This window comes from Somniosus microcephalus, chromosome 1 (assembly GCF_052327205.1).
Source record: "Somniosus microcephalus isolate GS21.2 chromosome 1, FLI_Smic_1.0, whole genome shotgun sequence".
In the NCBI taxonomy this organism is placed as follows: domain Eukaryota; kingdom Metazoa; phylum Chordata; class Chondrichthyes; order Squaliformes; family Somniosidae; genus Somniosus; species Somniosus microcephalus.
In genome coordinates this window covers 125757009-125769858 of record NC_140987.1, presented here as the reverse complement: position 1 = coordinate 125769858, position 12850 = coordinate 125757009, and the positions used below count along the sequence as shown (strand labels likewise).

At 47.2% G+C, this 12850-nt stretch overlaps 1 protein-coding gene across 3 annotated transcripts in view; it reads left to right on the top strand.

Moving 5' to 3' along the window:
- Positions 1-12438, top strand: part of LOC147124352 (gluconokinase-like) — a 78523-nt gene extending 66085 nt beyond the window's left edge. For all 3 annotated transcript variants that reach the window (XM_085985449.1, XM_085985459.1, XM_085985467.1), the window contains 2 exons: positions 5464-5507; positions 11901-12438. In XM_085985449.1, coding sequence (XP_085841575.1) covers positions 5464-5507; positions 11901-12261 — 405 coding nt within the window. In that variant the 3' untranslated portion in view covers positions 12262-12438. The remainder of the gene's footprint in view (positions 1-5463; positions 5508-11900) is intronic.
- The last annotated feature ends 412 nt before the right edge of the window (positions 12439-12850 follow it).

Below are 12850 nucleotides of genomic sequence, written 5' to 3'. Positions count from 1 at the left end.
AAATTCTTACAGGGCTTGACAGGGTAGATGCAGCAAGGATGTTTCCCCTGGCTGGGGAGTCTAGAACCAGGAGACACAGTCTCAGAATAAGGGGTCGGCCATTTAGGACAGAGATGAGAAATTTCTTCACTCAAAGGGTGATAAATCTTTGGAATTCTCTACCCCAGAGGGCTGTGGAAGCTCAGTCATTGAGTATATTCAAGACAGAGATCGATGGATTTTTGAATATTAAGGGAATCAAGGGATATGGGGGTAGTGCAGTGTTGTGTATTTTGAATGTTGTATTTGAATTGTCCCACATAGTTGTGATGTGCAATGCACTATGGGAAATAGAGTGCATTGAGTTGAGAAGATTCTGGAAAGTGATGGCTGTGAACTGAACTCTGTCTCCTGCGTACTCTTTTAATTGTTATACAAGCAAGGTTATTAAACTCTTGAGATTTAACATGCAGGAAAGTGGAGTTGTAGAAGATTCTGGAGGGGGAGGGTGAACAGCCAGTGGTCGTGGTCCACATTGGTACCAACGACATAGGTAAAAAGAGGGATGAGGTCCTGCAGCAAGAATTTAGGGAGCTAGGTGAAGGATTAAAGAGCAGGACCTCAAGGGTTGTAATCTCTGGATTACTCCCGGTGCCACGTGCTAGTAAGTATAGAAATAGGAAGATAGAACAGATGAATGCGTGGCTAAAGGGATGGTGCAGGGGGGAGGGCTTTAGTTTCCTGGATCACTGGGTCTGCTTCTGGGAAAGGTGGGACTTGTACAAGTCGGACGGTTTACACCTGAACCAGAGGGGAACCAATATCCTTGCGGGGAGGTTTGCTAGCACTGCTGGGGGGGGTTTAAACTAACTTGGCAGGGGGATGGGGTACAGAGTGGAGCTATAGTAGGGGGTGATTTACAGCCAAATACAGAGGGAAAAATAAGTCAGCTGGGAAGGCAAAGCAAATATGTGAAGGCAAAAGAGAATATGGCAGGGCTGGAAGGCATTTATTTTAATGCAAGGAGTCTTGCAAATAAGGTGGATGAACTGAAGTTGTTGTTGAACACATGGGAGTACGATATTGTTGCTATCACGGAGACATGGTTGAGGGAGGGTCAGGACTGGCAGCTCAATATTCCGGGGTATAGAATCTTCAGGCGAGACAGAGGGGGGTGTAAAAGGGGAGGGGGTGTTGCAATATTAATTAAGGAGTCAATTACTGCTGTAAGGAGGGATGATATAGCGGGTTCCTCTAATGAGGCCATATGGGTAGAACTTAAAAACAAAAAGGGGGCAAGCACTTTGCTGGGAGTGTACTATAGGCCCCCAAACAGTCAGGGGGAGATAGAGGAACAGATATGTAGGCAAATCTCAGAAAAGTGCGAAAATAATAGGGTAATAATAGTGGGGGATTTCAACTTCCCCAATATAAATTGGGACAGTCAGAGTGTGAAAGGCTTAGAGGGTGCAGAATTCTTAAAGTGCATCCAGGAGAGCTTTTTGAGCCAACATGTAGAAAGTCCTACAAGAGAGGGGGCGGTACTGGACCTAATTCTGGGGAATGTAGCCGGGCAAGTGGTGGAAGTGTCAGTAGGAGAGCATTTTGGCGACAGTGACCACAATTCGGTGAGATTTAAGGTGGTCATGGAAAAAGACAAAGACGGCCCGGAAATAAGGGTTCTAAATTGGGGGAAGGCCGATTTTAATATGATAAGGCAGGATCTGGCCAAATTGGACTGGGAGCAGCTACTTATAGGAAAATCCGCATCAAAACAGTGGGAGACTTTCAGAAGGGAAATAGAGTACAACGCCAACATGTTCCTGTAAAGGTCAAGGGTGGGACCAACAAGCAAAGGGAACCTTGGATGACAAGGGATATACAAAAATGCATTAGAAATAAAAGGGGGGCTTTTGGCAGTTACAAAAGACTAAAGACGGAAGAAGCCCTAGAGGAGTATAAAAAATGCAGGGGCATACTTAAAAAAGAAATTAGGAGGGCGAGGAGGGGCCATGAAATAACACTGGCGAGCAAAATAAAGGAAAATCCTAAGATGTTTTATAAGTATATTAAGGGCAAGAGGATAACCAGGGAAAGGGTAGGGCCCATTAGGGACCAAAGTGGCAATCTGTGTGTAGAGCCAGATGATGTAGGCGGGGTTTTAAATGAATTTTTTGCATCTGTGTTCACTATGGAGAAAGACGATGCAGACATAGAAATCGGGCAAGGGGGCTGTGACATACTTGAACATATTAGCATCGAGAGGGAGGAGGTGCTAGCGGTTTTAGCAGGCCAAAAAGTGGATAAATCCCCAGGCCCAGACGAGATGTATCCCAGGCTGCTGTGGGAGGCAAAGGAGGAGATTGCAGGGGCTCTGACACAAATTTTCAGAACCTCTCTGGCCACAGGGGATGTACCAGAGGACTGGAGAACAGCTAACGTAGTACCATTATTCAAGAAGGGTAGCAGGGATAAACCAGGGAATTACAGGCCAGTGAGCCTAACATCTGTGGTAGGGAAATTATTGGAAAAAATTCTGAGGGACAAAATTAGTCTCCACTTGGAGAGGCAAGGATTAATCGGGGATAGTCAGCATGGCTTTGTCAAGGGTAAATCATGTCTGACAAATCTGATTGAATTTTTCGAGGGGGTGACTAGGTGGGTGGATGAGGGAAATGCTGTGGATGTGGTCTACATGGACTTCAGTAAAGCTTTTGACAAAGTCCCGCATAGGAGACTGGTCAAGAAGGTAAGAGTCCATGGGATCCAGGGTGCCTTGGCGCGTTGGATCCTAAACTGGCTGAGTGGCAGGAGGCAGAGGGTGATGGTCGAAGGTTGCTTTTGTGACTGGAAGCCTGTGTCCAGTGGGGTACCTCAGGGATCGGTGCTGGGTCCCTTCTTGTTTGTGATCTACATAAATGATTTGGATGAGAATGTAAAAGGTATGATCAGTAAGTTCGCAGATGACACGAAAATTGGTGGGGTGGTAAATTGTGAGGAGGAAAGCCTCAGGCTACAGGACGATATAAACGGGTTGGTCAGATGGGCGGAAAAGTGGCAAATGGAATTTAACCCTGAAAAGTGCGAGGTGATGCATTTTGGACGGACAAATAAGGCAAGGGAATACACAATGAGTGGTAGGACCCTAGGAAGTACAGAGGGTCAGAGGGACCTTGGTGTACATGTACATAGATCCCTGAAGGCAGCGGAACAGGTAGATAAGGTGGTTAAAAAGGCATATGGGATACTTGCCTTCATTAGCCGAGGCATAGAATATAAGAGCAGGGAGGTTATGATGGAACTGTACAAAACGCTGGTGAGGCCACAGCTGGAGTACTGTGTGCAGTTCTGGTCGCCTCACTATAGGAAGGATGTGATTGCTTTGGAGAGGGTGCAGAGAAGATTCACCAGGATGTTACCTGGGATGGAGCGCCTCAGCTATGAAGAGAGGCTGGACAGGCTGGGGTTGTTTTCCTTGGAGCAAAGAAGGCTGAGGGGGGACCTGATTGAGGTGTACAAAATGATGAGGGGCATAGATAGGGTAGACAAAGAGGAACTTTTCCCCTTAGTAGGGGGGTCAATAACAAGGGGGCATAGATTCAGGGTAAGGGGCAGGAGATTTGGAGGGGATTTGAGGAGGAACTTTTTCACCCAGAGGGTGGTTGGAATGTGGAACTCAATGCCTGAAAGGGTGGTAGAGGCAGGAACCCTCACAACATTCAAGAAGCATTTGGATGAGCACTTGAAATGCCATTGCATACAAAGCTATGGACCAAATGCTGGAAAATGGGATTAGACTGGACAGGGATGGATGGGCGGCGCAGACACGATGGGCCGAAGGGCCTCTTTCTGTGCTGTAAAACTCTATGACTCTATGACTCTAAGATCAGCCATGATCTTATTGAATGGCGGAGCAGGCTCGAGGGGACAAATGGCCTACTCTTTCTTATGTTCTTATGATGGATACACTTGCCTTAGAGGCAGTGCAATGAAGGTTCACTAGATTGATTCTTGGGATGAGAGGGTTGTCCTATGAGGAGAGATTGAGTAGAGTAGATCTCTATGGAGTTTAGAAGAATGAGAGGTGATCTCATTGAAACATAAGATTCTGAGGGGTTGTTTCCTCTGGCTGGAGAGTCTCGAACTAAGGGCCACAGTCTCAGGATAAGTGGTCGGCCATTTAAGACGGAGATGAGGAGGAATTTCTTCACTCAGTGTTGTGAATCTTTGGAATTCTCTACCCCAAAGGGCTGTGGATGCTGAGGTGTTGAATGTTTTCAAGGCCGAGAGAGATAGATTTTTGGACTCTAGGGGAATCAATTGCTATGTGGATCAGTATTATTAGTATACAGCAACAAAAATAATGTGATTAGTAAATAAATATAGAAATTTGATAACTGAACCCCCCCCCCGAGATCCCCTCATGGACTCCTAGTAGGGTCTGGGGACCCCACTTTGAATGCCATGATTTAAAATAATTTTCCTTGAGAAACAGAATTGGAAATAACATTTCAGTGAACTGAGAATGTGCACTTGGTGCAGAATTAATAATTAATGTAACTAGCTGGAGCAGATAAGCAAATGGAATGAGGCTTCTTTTATTTATAAGCCTTTTCTTGGGTGGCACCATAATTGTGACAGTGCTGAATTTTCAATTCTGGATTTTCAAAATCTCAGCTGGCTGTTGGAAGACGACAATGAGAGAAGAACTAATTTCTCAGTGTGTGTGATGGGAAAGTTTCAAGAATGAATCGATATGGGATGCTCCCGTGTGCCTTCCAGCAGCCAGAGTGACATCGTGGGAGGCCAATGTCACTTTTTTTAATTTTTGTTTATTCATTGATGTGATGTGGGCGTCGCTAGCTAGGCCTGCATTTAGTGCCCATCCCTAATTGCCCTTGAGAAGATGGTGGTGAGCCGCCTTCTTGAACCGCTACAGTCCATATGGTGTAGGTACACCCACAATGCTGTTAGGAAGGGAGTTCCAGGATTTTGGCCCAGCGACAGTGAAAGAACGGCGATACAGGTCCAAGTCAGGATGGTGTGTGGCTCGGAGGGGAACTTGTAGGTGGTGATGTTCCCATGCGTCTGCTGCCCTTGTCCTTCTAAGTGGTAGAGGTCGCGGGTTTGGAAGGTGCTGTTGAAGGAGCTTTGGCGAGTTGCTGCAGTGCATCTTGTAGATGGTACACACTGCAGCCACAGTGCGCCAGTGGTGGAGGGAGTGAATGTTGAAGGTGGTGAATGGAGTGCCAATCAAGCGGGCTGCTTTATCCTGAATGGTGTCGAGCTTCTTGAGTGTTGTTGGAGCTGCACTCATCCACTTGACTGTTCTTCCAATTGGAACTTGTGCACAGTACATGGGAACTTAAGAAGGGGAGAAAAAAACATTTTAAAAATGGAGTAGGTTGGGGAAGTAAAATAAGTTTGTATAAGACTTCCATCCTCCTTCCTGTTTCTTACGGCATTTGTTTCTGTTGTTCACAGGACAGGGTCCCCTGGTTGTGCACTTTACAAGAAATATTAATGAGGTAAACTGAAATTAAATGCTTCTGATTAACCAGCATGATAGACTTTTACCAACTATTAATGGAACTAAAGCAAATAAATTACTAAAAATAATAAAATTACAGCATGTGCATTATCAGACCAGATGTGTAATATCTGTAAGTAGTAATGTTGGCTTTAGTCTTATAAAGTCTGTTCAATACTTGGGCTTAACGAATCATAATGACCAGATTTCAGTGAATCACAAGCTGTTTAATAAGTGCATTTGAGTTCCTGTGCAGTTGAAATCTTCTCAAGGGCAATTAGGGATGGGCACTAAATGCAGGCCTAGCCAGCGACGCCCACACCTGCTCCTCCTGGCTCCACAGGAATGTTTCCTTTAAATTTAAATTTTTTTAAACTTACTTTTTGTTGACAGCCATAGGGACCCCCTGAAAAATTGTGAGCATGGCAGGCTCGGCACCTGCTCCGCTCATGGTCAACTCATTTTAATATAGGGGTCCTTCAATAAGCTCACTCTAGAGTAGAAGAAAATCTAGAGGAGGAAACCCAGAAGGGTTTATTAACAATGAGAAATAGAAGTTGCATGAAATAGTGGGATTATTTCTCTGATCCTGCGCACCCAGGAGAGAGCCGCACTCTAATGGAGTGCCGTTTGGAGATAGAGCTGCAACATTGTAGTTCCAATTTTCTGATCCATGCTCCCTTCGAGCATGGGACTAGTGAATTTATCCTGTTATGTAATGTCTTAAAGGGAGACCATCCTATGATTTTGCCTACTTATTGATTGACTAATCATGTACTTTGTAGAAATTAACCTCATTTGACAAACCTCTGGATCTAATAAGGCAGCTTTATTGGGCTTTATTTTTTCCTGAAAACAGATCAACAATTGAGTGTAATCAAATTCAAGCAAATTTTTGCTTTTTTGAGTCATTTTTCTTTAACATTTGTAATCAGTAAACTGGATTTTATCAGAACTTTTGGAAGGAGCAAATATTTAATAAATCTTAGTGTCTATATACCCTCAATTCTATCTCTACTGTCTCAATTCCCTCCTCACCATCAAACCTTGGTTTTTTGAAGTAAATTCAGTCTAACGTGCTGGGAATATTTACTTTAAAATATGATACTGTGGCAGAGCCACTGAGGGACTCTGAACAACTGTACATAATTCCCTTTAACGATGTGTTAGCTACAGACTAAATCTGTACCATTGTATATACTGTTTGCATGTACAGTGCGCGGTCCCTTTAAGAGTGCGGGCAAACGCAATGACGTCATGCCGCTAATCACGTGATCACCCAAACGCGGGAAAAACGTGATGACGTCATGACGCCATCCACGGGACCGCCCAGTCAGTCCTTGTGGAGCCTCCGACCGGTTAAGACCTGTATTCATAGTTCTCTTGCATCAATCTGTTTAAACTCGTTAGTTTGACATTAAAAACCTTTTTTATTGATTGCCTGCGTCGAACTCAATCTCTAGATAGGAATTTGACCATTCCTACATTGGTGACCCCGACTTTTGTGAACGGATTTCGCGAAAGGAACACAGCATGGAGGCAAATGCCGTTTCGTTGAAGCTGCTGCAGTTCTGGGAGCAACAAGCGACCTCGTGGTTCATCCAAGTTGAAGCCCAGTTCGCCCTGAGAGGCATTGTTGAGGATCAGACCTGATACTTATACGTGGTCTCCGCACTCGACGGCTCTACCGCCTCGCGGATCGTCAGTTTTCTCGAGAACCCCCCAACTGACCGCAAGTATGAGACTCTCAAGGCGCGGTTGCTACAGGTTTTCGGGCTCACAAAATCAGAGCGCGCCAGTCGGCTGCTCGCTATGTCCGGGATCGGGGACTCCAAACCTTCCGAGCTGATGAGCCAAATGCTCACATTCCTCGGCTCCGAACCGGAATGCTTTCTCTTCAGAGAGTTATTCCTCAGCCAATTACCGGAGCAAGTGCAAGCGGCCTTGGCGAGATCCGAGGTCGAAGACTGCGCAGCACTCGCTGCTGAGGCAGACAAAATATTCGCAGTTCCGCAACAGTACTGCGCTGCCACGAGGCGCCCATCCCCCACAGACGCCGCCCCAGCTCCTCAGCCCGCGGGGCTGTGCTTCTACCACACGCGGTTTGGCGCGAAGGCAAAATGGTGCCGCCCTCCCTGCAGCTTCTCTCAAAAAAAAAACTCCGTCCAATGAAGAATGGGTCTAACAGGTGCCCCGCGGCTGCGATGGCAATCGGCAATGCAGGCAAGCTGCTCTTCATCACAGATACCCTCGCCGGTCATCGGTTCCTGTGCGACACCGGAGCGCAGTGCAGCATTCTACCCGCGTCAGCTCTTGATGTACAGGCTGGGAGACACGGCCTCCCCCTCGAAGCGGCTAATGGCGGAGCTATTCGGACCTTCGGCAGACGGCGGGTCCAGGTGTGCTTCGGCGGCCAGCGGTTTTTCTGGGAATTCGTTACGGCCAAGGTTTCGCAAGCCATTCTCGGTGCAGATTTCCTGTGCACCAACGGCCTCCTGGTCGATGTAAGGAACCGGCGGCTGATCAACGCGGCCACGTTTTACTCTATCCCTTGCCACCGTAGTAACACCATGTCGCGCACTGTCTCCTGCGCTTTCCCGACTCCGAATGAGTTCGCTCGCCTGCTAGGCGAATTTCCAGACCTGACCAGGCCCACGTTCTCCTCCACGGCCACGAAGCATGGTGTGGAACACCACATCACCACCGCCGGTCCACGCGCGGGCCCGGCGCCTCGAACCTGGCAAGCTTGCGGTCGCGAAGGCGGAGTTCGCAACAATGGAATGCTTAGGGATTATTCGCAGGTCGAATAGTCCCTGGTCTTCGCCTCTTCACATCGTACCGAAACATGGCGGTCCTGCGGCGACTATCGGCGCCTAAACGACGCCACCACTCCTGATCGATACCCGATCCCCCACATCCAGGATTTCTCTGCCCATTTGGCAGGAAACACCGTTTTTTCCAAGGTTGACCTTGTCCGAGGCTACCATCAGGTCCCGGTGCACCCACAAGACGTCCAGAAGACCGCAGTCATCACCCCTTTCGGTCTCTTCGAATTTTTAAGGATGCCGTTTGGGTTGAAGAACGCTGCCCAGACTTTCCAGCGCCTCATGGACTCTGTGCTGCGGGACCTCAAGTTCCTTTTCGTCTACTTAGACGATATCCTCATTGCCAGTCCTAATAAGGAGGAACACATCTCTCACCTCCGCACCCTCTTTCGATGCCTCAGCCAACACGGCCTGATTATCAACCCAGCCAAGTGTCAGTTTGGTCTACACCAAATTGATTTCCTGGGACATCGCATTACCTCAGAGGGAGCAGTTCCTTTGCAAGCGAAGGTAGAGGCGGTGACATCCTTTCCACGCCCGCAGAACATAAAAGGCCCTGCAGGAGTTCCTCGGGATGGTAAACTTTTACCACCGTTTCGTGCCTAAGGCAGCACTGCTCATGCAGCCCCTGTACGAGGCCCTCAAGGGCAAGTCTGGCAAGGATCCGGTGGGCTGGACGGTTGACATGGTGTCGGTGAATGCCCGGTCCAAGAGCGCGTTAGCCAATGCGACCATGCTGGCGCACCCGCTACCAGGAGCCACCATCGTCCTCACCACCGACGTGTCAGATTACGCAATCGGCGCCGTTCAGGAGCAGTGGGTGAACGGGACGTGGCAGCCGTCAACTGCGGCGTACCGAGCGGGCGTACAGTACTTTCGACAGGGAGTTACTAGCCCTTTTTCTGGCCATCCGCCATTTCCGGTTCTTGTTGGAAGGACGTCCTTTCACCGCTTTCGTCAACCATAAGCCACTGACTTTTGCCATGGCCAAGACCGCCGAACCGTGGTCATCTTGACAACAACGTCAGCTGACATACATCTCCGAATTTACCACAGATATTCAGCACGTGGCCGGTAAAGACAAACTGGTGGCAGATTGCCTCTCCCGCGCAACCATGCATGCGGTTCAGCTGGGCATCGACTACGCCCTCATGACAGCAGACCAAGTCTCAGACCCTGAAGTGCAGGCTTACCGCACCAACACCACTAGCCTCCAGTTGGCCGACGTCAGGTTCCATTCGGCTGGTACCACGTTGCTGTGTGACGTCTCCGTTCGGGACCCTCGCCCTATTGTGCCTGGCGCCGCAAGGTGTTTGACGCCATACATGGGTTGTCACACCCAGGAATGAAGGCTTCTCAGAAGCTAATGTCATCTAAGTTCGTTTGGTGGGGCATGCATAAAGATGTCCGCGACTGGGCCAACACCTGCGTGGTCTGCCAAAAGGCCAAGGTACAGCGCCACATCAAGGCTCCATTGGCCACCTTTGCAGTTCTTGAGCGACGGTTTGACCACATTAATGTGGACCTGGTAGGACCACTTCCACCTTCCCATGGTTTTACGCACATCCTGACCATAGTAGATCGCACCACCAGATGGCCGGAGGCGGTTCCCCTGTCATCTACTACTTCGGCAGACGTGGCTAGGGCGTTCATCTCTTCATGGGTCGCCCGTTTTGGAGTGCCTGCTGACATCTCTTCGGACCGGGGACCGCAGTTTTCCTCCGAACCCTGGACTGCGGTGGCTCAACGACTCGGTGTCAAGTTACACCGCACCACAGCCTACCACCCACAAGCAAACGAACGGTCTGTGCGAATGTTTTCACCGATCGCTTAAGGCCGCACTGAGGGCCAGCCTCCAAGACGCTGGATGGGCAGACAAGCTGCTGTGGGTCATATTGGGCCTTCGCACGGCCCCCAAGGAAGATCTTCACTCTTCCGCGGCAGAGCTCGTTTATGGTCAGCCGCTGCGAGTGCCAGGGGATTTCCTGCCAACACCAACAGAGCCATGGTCCGCCTCACACCAGCTTATCAGTCACCAGGAAGCAGCCAGATGTTTCGCGCCGGTTCCCACATCGCATCACGAGTTTCAGGGCTCTCACGTTCCAGCGGAGCTGAAACAAGCCGACTACGTGTTCATCCGCTACGATGCTCACCGGGATCCGCTCAAGGCCCCATACACTGGTCCTTTCCGCATGTTAGAGGCAGGAGACAAAACCTTCAAGGTGGATGTCGGTGGTAAACCGGACCACATTTCAGTCGACCGTTTGAAGCCAGCACACCTGGACCTTGACCATCCCGTCGAGACCGCACAGCCACCGAGACGAGGTCGGCCGCCCACCGTCATCACGCCAGAACAAGTGCAATCACCCGCCAGACCGCCCGCCGTCCAACAGCTTCCGCTTCGGGAATACAGGAGTCGTTCTGACAAGCTTGTCAGACCCCCTCACCATGAGACTTTTTCCGTTAAAGACAATTCTGGGGGGGCGCATGTGGCAGAGCCACTGAGGGACTCTGAACAACTGTACATAATTCCCTTTAACGATGTGTTAGCTACAGACTAAATCTGTACCATTGTATATACTGTTTGTATGTACAGTGCGCGGTCCCTTTAAGAGCGCGGGAAAACGCGATGATGTCATGCCGCTAATCACGTGATCACCCAAACGCGGAAAAAACGTGATGACGTCATGATGCCATCCACGGGACCGCCCAGTCAGTCCTCGTGGAGCCTCCGACCTGTATTCATAGTTCTCTTGCATCAATCTGTTTAAACTCGTTAGTTTGACATTAAAAACCTTTTTGATTGATTGCCTGCGTCGAACTCAATCTCTAGATAGGAAGTTGACCATTCCTAGAATACCAAAAGAAAAATGTACCATAGTTTCCTTACCAACAAGCTTAACAAAGACAGTGAGGTCATTACAAGGTTTAAACATTGAATAATTAATTGGTAGGCAAATAGTGGTTTACTGTCATGTGTTTGTAGTATCTAAAAACCTGTGTTACACTTAGCTGTCTGTATGTCCTCATCGTCACACTCTCACATCTGGTTCTTAGCCCCATCAAAGTGGCACAAGAGACTGCTTCCATCAGACATACTAGATCCCAGAGAACTAGCACATCTGTCAGCACCTGCATCGATATGGATCTGATACTGATGGCCATCATTGGCTACTGTTTTTTTTCCCTGCTTCCCTCTTTTGTTTTTGGTCACAAGACCTTCATTCTCTTGCCAGATTCTTTGCTTGTTTGCCACCCACCCTGACAGTTCCTAGATTAACAGTGCTTTTGGCCAATTTTAGCTTATTTTTACATTGCATTTAACCCACATTTTGGGGGCAGAGTTAGTTACTGGATTTTATTGAGTTAAACCTAGTCAGAAACTTACAATTTTGGTACTGATGTAATTGTGACAATACATGGTGAAGCCTGAATAAATATAGGCTTTAGTGAAAAACCTCCCTCATATTTACAAATAATTCTAAGTTATTTGGTTATTTGAATATCTGTACTTCTATATCCCTTATGATAAATATAATTGTTTTGATTTTTTTGTTCAACCACAGGGAAAAATCATTTGGAGTAAATATGATCCTAGCATGTTCTTCTCTGAAGAGAATGTATCGAAGAATCCTGACTGGTGAGCAGAGTACAGTCAACACAGGTTCAGAAATCTGCACAGAACAGAACCAGGAACAAGCACAACTTGGCTGCAACAATGAGATTTTGTTTGTGTATCTTCATGGCTCCATAGAATTGATTACTAAGAGGTTAGAGAGCAGAAAAGGACATTTCATGTCACCTTCTTTATTACAGTCTCAGTTTGACACTCTGGAACCACCAGAGGGGACTGAGAATTTTATTGACATTAACATTGAGAAAAGCATTCCCGAGATAGTGGCTGAGATTGAGAAAGAGCTGAGTTAAAATCTTTGAATTTTAACAGGGCAGCAAAAGGAAATTACTGCAAAGTACTGATCAGAAAACATAACATGTTCCATGTATGTGATAATGGGTCAGTAATTTGTTGTTACATAGCATAAGTATAATACTTATATGTGGAGAAATACCAGTGGAAATAAAAAGCATTTTTCATACATGAAACATTAATGTCAGTGACAATGCAGAGCAGATTCATCGGATATTCTAATGGTAACAAAATTATAAAAGTATTTTTAAAAATTAAATACATACAAGTGGTAATAGAATTGGTCATGGCTGGCTATGACAGCAATATTTCCATATTTAAAAAAAAAACTGGTCTATTTTACCTTAGGACAGAATCAGTGAAAAATTCTTGGCTTGGTTTTAAGATTGATTGTATAAATGTTCAGAACTGATTTATCCAAATATAGGCAGAAGAGCCACTTTTGCAGAGGTTTGCAAATCACTGATGATTAATCCAAAGTATCAATTTGTATAAATAAAAGCAAATAGAACTAGCATCAACAGGCAGTACCCCTGTACATATAATAAAAACCTGTAGAAAAAGGTCACATCGCAATCAAATCTGATG